The following is a 15,589-nucleotide window of genomic DNA, read 5'->3' as shown; positions in this document are numbered from 1 at the left end:
ACCCCCCCCCCCCCCCCGCCTCCGCCAAGGATTCGAAACTCACTGTACACAGTCAGTTCTTACGGAAATGCTCACCACTTGCCTGGGTCCTAGTCTCTGTCTCTTCCCCCTTGAGGGCCCAGCTCTATGCCTTTCAGGAATTTGAAAGCACTGGCAAAGGTCCCCACCCAGGTTTCTTCAACCAGGCTGAACAAGAACAAACAGTCTCAGAACATAAAGAGGTGAAAAGAAAAGGGAACAACTTTGCTCAGCAAACAATCTTCTACAGCTGTTCCCTAGCAGTGACACACCCAGAGTTCCCAAGACCCAAGAAAAACTGGGGGCATTTCTAATAGGCATTGCAATAAAGACAGGCCCCACCAACACTGCCTGTTCCTGAACACAGTGGGGACTCACTGAGGCACGCATGCATACATTTGCACATGTGTACCTGAACACTTGCAACCCACGTGCATGTACACTCATATAAATATATAATAGCAACTCAGGAGGGAAGCAGCCACATTTCAGGGCTGACAAAAGGGGTCATGATGACACTTGAGCAATCCAATCAAGTGCTTCAAAGTGTCACCATTACCTGAAAGGTGACCTATCTACCTCTCACCCACTGTTGTTTGAGGATAAGAAGTAGACTGAAGGCCGGTGCTGAGTGATGCAGCCTCCCCCTCCTCCGCCCTGGGAGAAGAGAGCCAAAAGCTACTTGAGATAAGCACTGCCAGCACGTGCTATGGAGGACAGTAAAGCAAAGAGACTTGATGAGAGTGTTGGGGGGTGGGGAGTCTGCATTGGTCTTCTATCAGACTGAAAATACCTGAGATACTAAATCGGTGGCCCGAGCCAAGGCCAGAACGGACACTTATAGGAATGGAAACTTATTGCCAGCTAGTTCTATGAAACAACAGACATATAGAAGTTCTGAAACCGCCTATAGGCATGGGTGGGCAAGTTCCAGCCTGATCACCTCCTGAGAGATGCTGTCCTACAGCGTAAGTGCTTCTCACTTGAATGTCAACACAAATCACCTGGGATCCCTGAAGAACACATTCAACCCCACAGGTCTGGGGTGAAGCTCAAGATGATTCCTTCCTTCCTTTGTTCCTTCATTTCTTCATTCGTTCCTTCCTCCCTCCCCCTTCCCTTCCTTCCTCCCTCCCACATTTACTTATTGTATGTGTGCGTCTGTATATATGTGGGATGTATGTACATGGGAGTACATGCAAAGGCATGTATGTGGAGGTTAGAGGACAACTTTGGGAATCAGTTCTCGCCTTCCACCTTGTCAATCTCTTGTTTCTGTTCCAGGCTAGCTGGCCCTTGAGCTTCTGGGTGATCCCCTGTCACCTTACCTGGCTTTTTATGTGGGTTCTAGGTTGGTAGGCTCGCTTGACAAGCACCTTTAAGTGCTGAGTTATCGCACCAGTCCAAGTCTTATTTTTGACTATTGGCTGGGGATGCAAAAAAGGGAAGAGGCCCAGTGAGAGGGCTCAGTGGGAAAAGTGCTTGCTGTCACGCCTGACAACCCGAGTTCAATGGAGACCCACATAGCGGAGAGAACCAATCCCCACAAGTGGTCCTGTTACCTCCACATGTGCACCACAGTGTACACATACACACACGTAATAAAAAATGTTTTAAAGGGGGAACGAGGCAGGCTGTCCTTGTGGAGCCCACAGCTTGGCAGGTGAGACTAAGACCCACAGAAGCATTTCTGGGATGATGTGAGAAGCTTGACAAGCTCCAAAGGGAGGCAAGGGTGTCTGCAGCACCCTGGCTATGTACCAGGGCGTGACACAGAGATGAGGACATGCAAGCCTGGTGTCAGAGGTCAGGCTCTCTCTGGACAGGATAAGGTTATGAAGGACATTTCAGGAAGAGAATGGGAAAGTATATATGCCATGTCTCAGAAACTGTGATGAGGGGCAAGTGCTAAAATAGGCCATCATCTGAGGGGCCCAGGACAGGAGTCAGGCTCACTACTGGGAATCAGCAAGGGGGAGAGAGTCTAGCTGAGTGTGAACAGGAGAGAGATTTAAGGCAAAGTAAATTTTAAACAAATAAAACTCCGAGCCCTTCCTGACTTTCAATATGGCAAGAATTGAATTAGTCTCTCAGTGTCTCTTTTTACATGCCTAAACTCTTGAATGCATTCAAATCGTTTGGTATCTTGCTTTTCACATTTTAATATTAAACATAAGCATCTCCCTTGTTTGGTATGAACGCACTCTAATCCTCACTTATTCCTGACTGTACAATATTCCACCTCATGGATGCACAAAACTCGACTGAGATAATCCCTTTTATTGAAAATTCCAGTAGTTCCAAATTCTTCATGGTTATAAACTGCCTTTTCTGACTTTTAGATCAATAATGTTAGAATAGAGTCTCAGGAGTGGGACTGGAATCAAAAAAAGCATAGGTTTCTGACTTGGGACATATGGCCAGACCACTTTCCAAAAGAACTGTGGTGGTACACAGGTAAAGTTATGGATACCTGGAATCTGGAAAACTAGTCTGGAGGAGGCCAGTTTGACAAAGATGTACCCCAGCTTGAGCTCTGAGAAGGCTCATGCTGCAGCTGGGAAAGGAAGCCCTCTAAGTAGTACAGGACTGGATGGGACCACAGGGGCACCAGCAGACTGAAGAGGACCTCCTCTACAGATGGAGACCCTGGATGCCAGACTGGAGTTTCTCACTGGCCTGGACTCTCTTCCCTCAGGGACCTATAATATCTCTGAGGAGCCCCTGGGTACTAGGAAAAAGGACAGCAAAATTCAACTGGGTTGACAAAACAGCTCTAGTATCTGCCTGGCCAGGCTGGACCCCATTTATGTTCCATTTACCCCGGGTGGGTACCAATTGCTGCTCTGCAACCTCCTCTCGAGCAGGGCCACTGTTCCTACCTGCCAGGGCAGGGATGGTGACCCGGTTCCACTCCCAGGGCTGGTCATACTCATCAGCGGGCCTGTCGTCATCCTGGGGCAGCTTGCTCTCCCGAAGCCGAGGGCTGACGGTGCTCTCTGAGTCTGAGTCCACACTCTGGCCTTCGGGCTCATAAGGGGTGTCGTATAACTGGATGCCTTTGTGTTGGGACCGGACACTCTCCTGCCTCTGGAATTCTGCAGGCAAAAAGGAAGGAAGCAAAGATATCATGGATGTGCAATCCCTGCCCAGGAACAGGCCTGAGGTTAGAGCCGTCAGTCAGGGAGGTGAGGGGGACAGAGGAATGACCCCTTTCTGCTTGACTCTCTGGATGAGACTTGCTTCCCAAGATCACAGCTGTCAACCTAACATCCTCAAAAGCACCTTGCTTCTAGCCACTGGCTGCTCTGTCTTCAAGAATAGGGGCTAGACACAGACAGCAAATGGCAGGTGCGTTCTGACCCTGCCTAGACCCCTAGCTTAACAGGTGAGTGGGTATCTTCCCCAATGGGACCTGGCAGTCCTATCTGCATAGAGGTGACATTGGGCCAAATGACCCTCCAGTTCCCACCCAGTTCATAGATTAAAGAGCCAACATGCAAAGAATCTTCCGGTGAGGGCCTGGCTGGACCACTCTTCACCCCAGTGAAGCTAAGCTGGGTGATGCCTGCCTTATTTCTACCTCCCAGAACAGGAATGGGAACTGGGGTTCACATCTTCTGAGGAGGACATTCAGGCCTGACTAGTTGTCCAGACAGGGAGCAGGCATTTCAGCTGCTGCTTCTTCAAGGAAATACAGCAGAGTTGGAAAGATGATGCTGGGGTTCTAAATGCAAGTGCTTCCTGGAAGAGCAGGGAACCTTGACTAGCTTTTGGATCATCAACACCTGCTGTAGGCAGGACTCATGCTGGGAACCCAGAGAGGGTTTGCTGTTCAGGCTGCTCCTAGAGAGACTGTATTCTGGAGACATGTACCTATATCACCATGACATTCAGGTCGAGGGTGAAGGAAACTGGGCACAGGAGTAGTGGTGGGTGGGAGGGGCAGGGCAGGAGGAAAGAGCCAGCATTTGAACTGACAGCTTTGACAAGCAGAAGCAGAAGGGGATGGCGTCTCCTGTGGTGGGACCAGAGCAAGCCAAGGCCACATCACAAAAAGAAGCTCACTGTCTTTCATTTCTTTCTCTTTTTGAGACAGTGCCTCGCTATGTAGCTCAGGCTGGTCTGGAATTTGCTAAGTGATTTAGGCTGGTCTTGAACTTCCGAGTCTCCTGCCTCATCCTCCTCAGTGCTAGAATTACAAGCAAGGGCCACCACACCTGTCTCTCCAACTTTAATTTTTATTGTAGTATATGTAACAACTCTCTGTTTTAGCCATTATTAAGTGTGTAAATCAGCGTCATTAAATACACTGACTGTTGTGCAGTGATTATTGCCATGTAGCTCTTGAACTTTCTCATTGTCCCAAACTGAAACCCTGTATCCATTAAACACTAGCTCCTCACATCCCCTCTTCTAGCCCTGGAAAACCCATTCCTCTTCTCTGAGTCTAACTGCTCTGGCTGACTTCCTCCTGCAATTTAGTCAGCTTTTGTCCTTCTCTGAGTGGCGTACTACACGTGGCATCCTATTTCCAAGGTTCTTCCATGCTGGAGCACGTGGCAGAATTAAGGCTGAGTCATATTTCAGCATGTGGACATTCACTGTCTTACTGAACTGTGGCACTAGATTCAAGGATGTGAAACTGGGCACAAAAGGACTGAGGGTCCAAACCAGGACTGACTTCAAGGTACGCTGGAGGTACTTTCCTAACCATAGCCAGTGTCATAAAGATATGGCAGAGGCCCACAGGCCTTGCAAGCAGCTGATAAAACATGTGTGAGTGACCTCAGAGGACGAACTGCTTGTGGTCTCTGCTTTACAACCCTCAGTCACGTCACTGAGATGACAGAACACACAAAGCAGTGACTGTGCACTGGTCTTTAGGATTACATTAACTTTAAAAAAAAATTTTTTGGGGGGTCTTTTTGAGACAAGGTCTCCCTGTAGCAGCAGCTGGCCTGGATTCGCTATGGAGACCAGGCTGGCCTCGAACTCACAGAGATCCACCTGCCCCTGCCTTCCCAGTGCTGGGATTAAAGGTGTGCGCCACCACTGCCCGGCATGGACTACATTAACTTTTATGCTGGTATTTTCCAAACTTCACTGAGTCCTATCCCAACTTCATGGCGTCTGTCTTTTCCAGTACCACCACCTTATTCGTTAAGTAGATAAATTCATTTAAAAAGTAAAGTTAGTTTCTGTAACTACCTCAGAAGCCATATCTCTTGCTGAAAATGGATGCTAAACACACAAAAAAACGAATGAGGAGCAAACCCACTGGCTAGCACTACTGGGTGCCACATGGAGGGAGCCCGGGGCTTGCTTTCTCTCTACAGAAAAGGAAGATTTGCGAACATTAGAGAGCTTGTGGCGATGCAGGCAGAAACAACTGAAAATAAGAATTTTCTTCCTCTAGGAAGGGAGGAGATGAACAGGGAAAAAGCCTTCCAACTGTGGTTCTCTGGTCACTTAAAAACATGTCTCCCAAGATGTGTCTCTATATATTGGTAAAATGTGGCTTTTATGGGTCATGTAGAATCATGTTTCCCTTTGTTCAGAGAGAGGAAGAGAAAAAGAGCAGGGAAAGAGGACCAACTGTAAAGCCCTGTGTGCAATTTTATAAATTACTTCATTACCAAACCATGTGGTCTACTTACTGCTTTGGGGGGCAGGGTCCTTGATATCTGAAGCTCTCTCCCTGGTTCTGAGGAGCAAATGCTAGCTTCCTACTTGAAGGACACAAAACCTGAGGACACTGGGGGGCAGCTAGGAAGACTGACAGCTGAAAACCACCCTCTTCACCTCCTCACAGGTAGGATCAACAACCACTTAGTATCCTCCATAGTGACAAAGTACCTTTCAAGTGAATTGTCACTTTCTCTAAGGGCAGAAAGCAATTCACAGATGCACGTCTATGAGACCCTTGCCCCTCCCTGCAGAGTAAATGTGGGGAGGTAAACGCGCAAAAACTGACAGCCAAACACCACTCTGTACCCCCCAAATTCCCATTAAGCTGTGAAAGTGCCAGATGCCAGTGATGAAGTGCCCGGAAATGCACAGTTAGTATTATGCAATATTCCAAAGAGACAGGCTTGCTACATAAATACCAGCCTAATAGGAAAATGTGCAGAGAACAGATTAGCTATCCAATCAGAGGGACTTGTGATACACCTCTCACACAGGATTTGCTGTTATAAGCACCAGCACCTTACCAAAGCTGGATCTAAAACAGCATGCAATTAAGGCAGGGATGTCATTGTGGTAATCATTAACCCCCCCCCCCCCACAAGGTGGTTTCAAATTTTCATTAAGGGCCCAACAATAGGGAACAGTTAAGTAAATTATGGCATGTTAACTGGATGGAATACTAAGCAGTCATTAAAATGATAGATAGGAAGATAAGGTAGCTACAAGGGAAAGCGTGCATGAAATTAAGTTAAACTAAAAAGTAAAAAACAGAAATGTTTATATGTTGAGACCCAAAGTGTATAATGTAAGCTTCCTAAACAATTCCTGGCAATATGAACAACCCCACAAAGGGAATTCTGCTCCTTGCTTAGGAATTTTTTCCAAAACTAGCATGGCACATTTTGCCTGTAACATCTAAACTTGAATGACAGCAACGTCCCAAAACAGACACACAGGACTAAAGAGCTGATACAGGATACCCTGACACAGGAAGGCAAACAGCTTCTGAGCAGAGGGAAAAACTGCTGTGTAATTAGTTTTGAAAGTTGTTGTGAATAATACTAGTAAAGAAAAAATATAATTAAGGCAGGAACACTGACGTTAGGCAGGCTGGGGCTCTCCAGCAGCTGGGCTGGCTGTTATGAAGAGGCTGCCAAGAGGTCCAGCAAGACAAGGCCACTATGCCAGGCCACCTGCAGGACACTGCTGTAGGACACTGTTGTCTCCTGTCTCATAACCACACCACTCCCACTTATTAATGAGGCCCAAGATTGATCTTATAGGAGGTGCTGGTACCTGCATGTTTTTTTGTTTTTGATTTTTTTTTTTTGGTCTTTTTGAGACAAGGTCTCCCTGTAGCCCCAGCTGTCCTGGAACTCACAATGTAGACCAGGCTGGCCTTGAACTCACACAGATCTGCCTGCCTCTGCCTCCCAAGTGCTGGGACTAAAGGTGTGCACCACCACGCCCAGCGGTACCTACATATAAGTCACAAGTTATCAAGACAGCATCAACTATATATTCAAGGAAAACTTCCTTCAATACTGAGTGGCAGGCTGTGATTTCATGCCTTGTAGGCAGCAAGCAGAAACATTAAATTGACAGGGTGGGGATTTCTCTTAACCTCTAGAGTAGAAAGGTTTTCAACTGGAACTAAACATGGAGAAAAAAGGGGCTGGGGGTGGGGCAGAACAGAACACTTTCTATAGAATCAAAGACTGTTAGACTTGGGAGCTGGAGAGATGGCTCAGTGGTTAAGAGCACTGACTGCTCTTGCAGAGGACCCGGGTTCGATTCCCAGCACCCACATAGCAGCCACGAACTGCCCTTAACTCCAGTTCCAGATTCGATGCCGTCTTCTGACCTCTGCAGCATTTCATGACACATGTGCATTTACCTACATATAGGCAATACACTCCTGCACATAAAATAACAAAATAATAAATTTAAAAAAATAAATTCTTTAAAAAAAAGACTGTTAGACTTGGAAGAAACTCTAAGAATTCTGTCATGTTTACCAAGAAAGTTGGAGGGAGGCTACTGAAGGGCTGAAGAAGCCAGGCTCATATATGATAATCCAGGGAGGAAATAGGGGGCAACCAGGACAGGCCAAGCTCCACGCAGATGAGGAGCCTCTTGGGGAGGATGTGATGAGACTGTGATGTTGTCAGTTTCAGGACTGACAGCAAGCTACACTCCTGTACTTACCAACTCACCCCCCCGCCATTTATTTTCCCTTCTTTTTCAGAAAGGTCTCACTGCGTAGCCCTGACTGACCTGGAACTTGCTATGTAGACCAGACTGGCCCTTGATCTCACCACAGATCCACCTGCCTCTGCCTCCTGGGTACTGGGATTAAAGGTATGTACCACCATAACCAGCTTTAAATAAGACTTCTTTAAAGCAGTTTTAGGTTTGCAGCAAAAGTGAACAGAAGAGAGCTGCCTCATGTACCCTATTTGCCCCTAATCATACACAGCTTCTCCATTATCAACACACTCCACCAGAGTAGCCGCCTTGTTATATAGCTAAGGAATGTGACTCCATTATAGCATACAGCCTGGGGCTTCTGTGAGGGTGTAAATGTGGGTTTAGGTGACTATATAGTGGTGTTCTTCCACTGTTACCACAGAACTCCATAGCATTTCCACTGGCATCGATGTCCTCTGTACTTCTCCCTAGCCTCTATTCTCCCCCTGCCTCAACTTCTGGCAATCCCTGGCCTTCCCCCCCCAACTCCCTAATTTTACCTTTTCTAGAATGCCATGCAATTGGACTCAGGCTGTATGTAACCTCAGATTAGCTTCTTTCTCTTAAGTAAAATGCGTTTTTAATTTTCTTCATTTTCTTCTTTTGGTCTCTGTGGCTCAACAGTTCACTGTTTTTCAGATTTATTTTAATCATGTGTATATGTGTATCTGTGTGAGGCTATGTCCATGCAAGCACTCTTAACTGTAGAACCATCTCTCCAACCTCCTCACTTCTTTATTTGTTTTGAGACAAGGTTTCCCTGTAGCTCCAGCTGGCCTGGAACTTGCTATGTAGACCAGGCTGGCCTTGATCTCACAGAGATCCCTAGTGCTGGGATCAAAGGTGTGCTACCATGCCTGGCAGTCCTCTTACTTCTTAATATTTCAAAAATACTCCATTGTTTGAATGTTCTAGAGTTTATCCAGTCACCCTACTGAAGGATGTCTTGTCTACGTCTGAATTTTGGCAATTATAACTAAAATTGTACTAAACATCGTGTGCATATTTTTGTGTGGATATAAGTGTACAATATCTTTGGGTAAGTACTGTGTAGTATGAGTGCAAGATCATGTAAGAGTATGGTTAGCGCATAGCATGCCTTTAATCCCAGCACTAGTGAGGCAGAGGCAGGTGGGTCTCTGAATTTCAAGCTGTCCTGGTCTGCACATCAAGCTCCAGGCTAGCCAGGGCTACATAATTGAGATCTTGTCTTTTTTTTTTTTTTTTTTTAAAGGATGTTTACTTTTGGAAAAAAATTGCCAAATTGTCTTCCCAGGTAGCTAAACCATTATGTGCAGCCACTTACATTTCTGTTGCATGCCTCCTCCTTTTTGTTTGGCTAGTGTTGAAGGGCTGAAGAAGCCAGAGTCATTACTGATAATTGGGAGATGAAGGAGGGAGGGAACCTGCTGGGTGCAGACCAGGAACTGCATGGAAACTGAGTTAATTTTGATGGTTAACTTCAGTGGTTACATTAACTTAGGTGATGAGTAGATTCAGTCAGCTTTTCAATATAGACTTTGATTCCTACTACACAGTCTTGTTATATATAAATTTCTTAATATAGACAGTCTTTAATCTGTATCTTGAAAGAAGACATGTATCTAAGTAAGAAATAAAATGCAACATACTTCATGATAAATATCTTTTATCAGCAAGAAAACTAAAACAATGCCTTTTGTTACCTTTTTACCTACCATCAGGAATCTTTACCCTTCAGGAAAGACTGAGTAGCTTCACTTTCTGGGAAGTGGCAGCCAAGGAAATGAGCTCCCATCTCAGATACATCGGGCCTTCTCCAGCAGTTCTGACACCCACCTGCCCTCACATTTACAGTCAGTGTTTCCTGACCCCACTATGGGAGAAGATGGAATGCCCCTCAGGAAGAGAGCCAGAGGCCCTAATCCAGACGTGACCCAGGTCCCTTAATAGGACTTGATGCTACAACCCAAGAACAAAGAGGCAGCTTTGATGTTTAACCTGTGAACCTGTGAAGGCCCTGAAGAATTTAGAGCTGAGGTCATCATGCACAGTGCTGTGGCAGAGAAAATGGGCACATGAAAGAGGCCCAGGGGACTGGAGGGCCTATAGATGCCTTGGGGAGATGAAGTTGCAAGAGGGTGGTATGCTTCTGGAGGCCGGGGGTAGGGGGGTAGGGCGCCTGTCAGAGCAGGAAGAGGCTGCCAGGAACCTCTGGGCTGGGTAGGGCTGGGTGGAGTGGCATAAGTATGCAGGATCCTCCCAGGAAATGACAGCATTGGTAGCAGCCCCTCACCTCTAACTGTCCCAGCCAGGCCTATCAGAGAATCCATAGGAGTCCCCAGATCACAGGGAAGCAGAGCTCAGTAGGGATGTGGTGCTAGGGGGCCTCCACTTCTAAGTCTTGCTGTCACTCTCAACCTAAGAAACCTCTTATCTTCCAGGGATGAACACACCAGGCCATGCCACCAGAACCCCCCACCATTTGACCTTTCCTGTGCAGCCAAGCAGAATTATGCTCAAGATACCAGGGCTATGGGTGAATGAGACTAAGTCCCAAGTGAGGTCGGGAAGGTCTGTTGTTACTAGAAGGATGCACTTGCTATGGACCAGGCTACCCCATATGGAGCCCCTGGAAAGAGGCAAAACCCTGGGTCCAGAAGCCAAGAATCACCCAGCAGCCAAAACCACTGATCCTGCCAGACTGCTTGGCCTGACTGAACCCTTGTTCCAAGACCTGCTTGACCTGGGACAAGCATCCTCAGTTTCCTCATCTCTGGATAGGACACAACAACTTGGAAAGATGCTATGAGCACAACGAAGCTATACATGTCAAGTGCGTACAATGATGCCTCGTACAAAGAAAACACTCCGAGAGTCATTTCAGTTACACTGGGGCATCCTTGGAGCCCCACTCAAAGACGACTTGAGACTGCCCTCTGCCTTCAGAGCCTCAGAGGCCTACCTATTGAAACTAGACAGACCAACCCTGCCTTGGAATCAGAGGGACTTTAACACCAACATCTGAGCCCGTTTGCACTTCTGACTCCACAACTTCCAATTTCAGTGGCTACCTGGGCAGTTTAACATGTTCATGTCTGAGTTGATCTGGATCAGTGTTTGTAAGCAATGTGAACACACAAGGGAGGTCTCGGTATATCCTATCACCATAGTGCACATATGGGGAATCTGAGGCCTAAGGAAGTATGTAAGAGGCCTGAAGACCCCACACTCCTGGACCAGGGCTCTTCTCCCATGTCCCAGATGCTGATACCTTCTTTATCAGCTTGTCTTGTTTTAATCTCAGGAGGCAGGGGCCTCTATTTAGGGCAGGCCTCTGAAGTATTCAAAAGCACATCCGGCACCTCAGAGCAAGTGATGAGCTATGGCAAGCAGCTGTTCCTAATTAGACACGCAGCCGAAACCCAGACCAGTGCCAGGGTACCACAACAAAGGGAGACAGAAGGCTTCTTCCTCATCTGATCTGTTTAAACACCTGCTGGAGAAAGACTGTCTCCCTAACTGCAGTATTTGCACAGACACTGGTGTTCAGGTGTTTCTTGGAGGCTGCAGACAGGAAGACCGAGACATTAGGAGGTTTTTGAGGTGGACAGTGCAGGTCAGAAAGGGCAGGGCAGGGCAGTTCAGAGACAGGATCTGGAGACAATCCAATCCTCCACACACAGGCCCATGTCCTCCTCTTTGATCTAGTCCAGCTTCTGGAGTAATCTAAAGACAGGAGGTGGACGACTAAGTGGACATTTATTGGCATCTCTTTCATAGGCATGCACAAAAACACTTGGCAGAAACTGGACTTAACAGAAGTAAAGGTATGGAACCTAGAACAATGGTTCCTACAGTTTGCTACTTAGCAAACCTGTACAATTTTCTCTTTTGTGTTCAACCCAGGAGAGAAGACAAGGTCTAAGTCCAGTGCCAGGAAACCCCATTTGCCCCCATTCCTTGGTTATCTGTCCAATGATAGGGCTTGAGGTACCAGAGGGCAGACCAAACCTGTGTACCTGATGACAACCAAAATACCTTCCCTATGATTTAACCCTCTGGACTGGAGTTAACAGCTGTGTGTGGGATGCCTAGTTTGTTATGTGGGTGCTGAGATCCAAACTCTAGTCCTTATGATTATGCAAGTACTCTTTTTTTTAAAAAAAATATTTTATCATTTTTATTTTATGTATATGCGTGTATTGCCTGCGTGTAGGTAAGTGCACCAGTGTCGTGCAATGCCCGCAGAGGACAGAAGAGGCTGTTGGATCCTCTGGAACTGGAGTTACGGACAGTTGTTAGCTGCAATGTGGGTGCTGGGATTCGAACCCGGGTCTTTGCAAGAACAACCAGTGTTCTTAACCGCTGTGCCACCTCTCCAGCCCCGCAGCAAGTACTCATAACTGCTGTGCTATGGTCCCAGATCCAACACCTTCATTCAAAGTCTATTGTGAGTTTATAGGTAAGTGGGAATCCTGTCTCCTTTTTCTTCTCAAGCACTCAGAGAGCCCCTGTTAAGCATTACACCAGACCCTATGCCAGATGCTGAGCACCTGCAAGGTGTCAGAGCTGCTGGCCCTCCTTGAACTCATCCATAAGCATCAGTTTAATAATGGCTTTTCCAGACACTATACTGGAAGTTAGGAGCAAAGTGTTCCTCATCCTAAGACACAGAGACAAGAATAATATAGACTGTGTATGTCCAATCTAAGAGTCCAAATTCCAAAACTTTGATGCCAATATGGTCTCACAAGTGGGGAACTCCACACCTCGCTGTGTATGATAGGCTGTAGTCAGAATGTAGGCACATTGGAAATATCCTATGTAATTACCTTCAGGCTATGCCTGGGAGGTATGTGTGAATTACACATAAATTTCCTATTTAGACTTGGGTCCCAGTATACAGAAATACCCCTAAATCTATAAAATACTCCCACTCCCCAGCACTTCTGGTCCCAAGCATTCTGAATATTCAATTGGACTACAATGTACAATGTAGAAACTGAGGCTCAAAAAGATGCAGAGGCAACACTGGGCCTAGCCCAGTTTTGATTGCCTTCAAGTATCCTAGAGTGGTACATGCATTGGTAGCTGGGAGAGGTAGAAAGTAAATCCAGTCCCAGGAATTTAGGAAACTTCATATAGGAGGTGGTGTCTCACAGAACCTCAAGTCCTCATGTAAGCGGAGTCTATGAGTCAGCAAAATCAAGGGACCTACCTGGTGTCACAAGAAGAGAATGGTGGTCTATGAGTGGAACAGGATAGGTATGGGTCAGGCCACTGGGAAAAAGGACAACAGAGGCAGGACAGGTAAGAACAAAATCATGGAGAGAATAAAGATGGAGAATTTAAATAGCTTGTAAGATCTTAAGCCTAATGCTCATGAGGTAGACAGGGGGAGTAACTACTAGGATACTGAGGCCCAGGATGAGAAGTAAAGACATCTATCAGGAAACTAGAAACAGTGGGCAGAAGCCCCAGTCAGGTCTGTGCCTTCATAGACACAAACCAAACCCTTCTATGAATCAGCAGGAACAGTGCAGTACTCAGTTTTTGAGACCTTAAGGTTGGACTCTCCCAACATTCAGGGCTGCATTTTCAAGAGGTGGACAGAGCATGCTCAGGGTTCAAAGACTAATAATTAACATGCTCCTGGACAGAGCCCCCAAACATAGAATCAGCATTAAAACTGGGGTGAAGGGCCAGGGTCAGGCTGGTGGGGGCACCAGCATCCTCAGGACAATCTTGAGAGGGTGGGTATTCCCAGACTCCCCATGTTGCAGACAGAGGCCAGGGTATAGCAGGAACTCAACAGTCTCTGCAAACAGAGTCAGATGAAAGTGTATCAGGACTGTCCTGGTACAGAAAGCCAGTGGCCCTCTAAGGCAATCTTCCAGTCTGCTGGGCACAATGAGTTCTTGGCTTCCTAAGGGCCTAGAGCCCCTCTCTAATGTGATAAAGCCACAAAGAAGGCACTTTCATGCCAGACCAGACCCAGCTACAGTCTGTACCCTGTGGGAGTGTTATCCCTTACCAAACAGCTCATGTCCTCATGGAGGCTCAGAGCCAACTCTGGAGGAGCCACAGAACCCTCTCAGACTAAAAGTTTGCAGCTTAAATAGTTGGGCAGGGTTTGAAAGAAAACTTGCAATTATACAGTAATGCCACTCTGAGTACTGGGTACCAGGTCTGTGCTACACACAGTACATCCAGTTTCTCATTTAATTCTCACAACTAGGAAGTGGTAACTCATAGGCCTGGCCATTTTATGAAGGCCACAGAGTGACTGGTGAATAGAGGCAGTCGGATTCCAGAGCCTAAGCTCCTAGTCACTTGCCACCTACGCCTACCTTCCAGCAGAAGTCAGCATTTCCTCCACTCCACTGGGCACAAAAAAGAACAAGAACTGAGGTCAGCAAGGGCTGTCCTGGAGGGAGCAGTTCTCGCCAAGCTGAGTGACAGCAGGCAAGCCACCTTCCTGCCTCTGGCCCATAGTCAGGGTGGTCCCGCCCAGCCCTGAGGAGGATTATCTGGCAAGGCCACATGTAGGTCCCTACAGGCATCATTAAGGTCAGTTTTCCAGGAAAATAAGGGCAGTGTCCCGAGGCAGACTTGTCCATCAGGGACTCAGCACGTTCTGGAAGCTGCACAGGCAGCCAACCCATGTACTGGTCCCCAGTCCTGCAGCACTACAAACTGACAGCAGGTACAGGGGCCACCCTTCAGGACAGCTAGGCCCCTCTTCTGGATGACCCTTCCCTTTTACCTGTAGCTAGTGGCTCCAGTCACCTAAATTGAGGCACCTTTTGATACCTGATAGTTTCCTAGCCACACTGGTCAAACCCTACCTGTCCGTCTGGGACTGCTCATGGAGTCATTGCCTCCTACTGAGGGAAGTGTTGCTGGCATCACACCCCATGCCCAGTGCAGCTGTCTGGCAGAAGACACCTGGTAAAATCTGGCAAGTATTCTGCCTAGTCTTCCTGATGAGGGAGGAACTAATCCCACCTCACCCTACCCCCCCCCCAAGGGGATTGACAGGCAACTTTAGCCTTCTGGACAGAGGCAGTGAGGCTCCTGGCCTGGGACCAGCCTGGCCCTCCGCTCACCAGCTGTGTGACTTTGGCTCACTACCCAGTCCTTTAAAGACTGAGATCCCTCAGAGGTGAGGTAAGAGGGGTGCAGATGATCTTGGGGGCCTTTCTCACTTCAGAATCTCTTAGAACAGGTCTTTTAGTTCTTAGACTGGAGGCCCACACAGCACTTCCTGACCTAGAGCTTCAGCTTTAGCCCAGGAGTGACCACCAGTCTCTCTGGTCAGGATCTTCACCTGGCCCAGAAATGATATCACCAGCCAAGGTCTAACCCAACCTTAGCAAAAGGAACACTTCCTCATTCTACATATCGTTCCACAGCCCATAAAACCCTCTGTACCATTTGTTCTTGTAGTCACCAACTGCAAGAAGGATCCTGGCATGCAGAGCCGCCACACACACTTACCAAGGGGAATGTGAAAACCAGAACTGAGGGACTTGCCAAAGTCACAGGGTGAGAAATCAACTTTGTTCCTGATTAAAGGGCTTTACAATTCCTTCTCTCTAGCTTTTCCAGCTCTACTGTTCCCTCTTGTATTTCTCAGTGTCACAAC

General features: G+C 47.3%; 1 protein-coding gene across 2 annotated transcripts in view; it reads right to left on the bottom strand.

Moving 5' to 3' along the window:
• Positions 1-15,589, bottom strand: part of Shb (SH2 domain containing adaptor protein B) — a 132,521-nt gene that overhangs the window by 41,133 nt on the left and 75,799 nt on the right. For both annotated transcript variants that reach the window (XR_003851837.1, XM_029570722.1), the window contains exon 3: positions 2,901-3,116. Coding sequence is in view for 1 of the 2 variants with exons in the window: in XM_029570722.1 (XP_029426582.1) it covers positions 2,901-3,116 (216 nt within the window). In the remaining variant the exon portion in view is untranslated. The remainder of the gene's footprint in view (positions 1-2,900; positions 3,117-15,589) is intronic.

The sequence above is a fragment of the Nannospalax galili genome, unplaced genomic scaffold (genome assembly GCF_000622305.1).
Source record: "Nannospalax galili isolate Female #2095 unplaced genomic scaffold, S.galili_v1.0 scaffold263, whole genome shotgun sequence".
Taxonomy (NCBI): Eukaryota; Metazoa; Chordata; class Mammalia; order Rodentia; family Spalacidae; genus Nannospalax; species Nannospalax galili.
The sequence above is the reverse complement of the archived record's forward strand: the minus strand, read 5'-3'. Positions and strand labels throughout refer to the sequence as shown.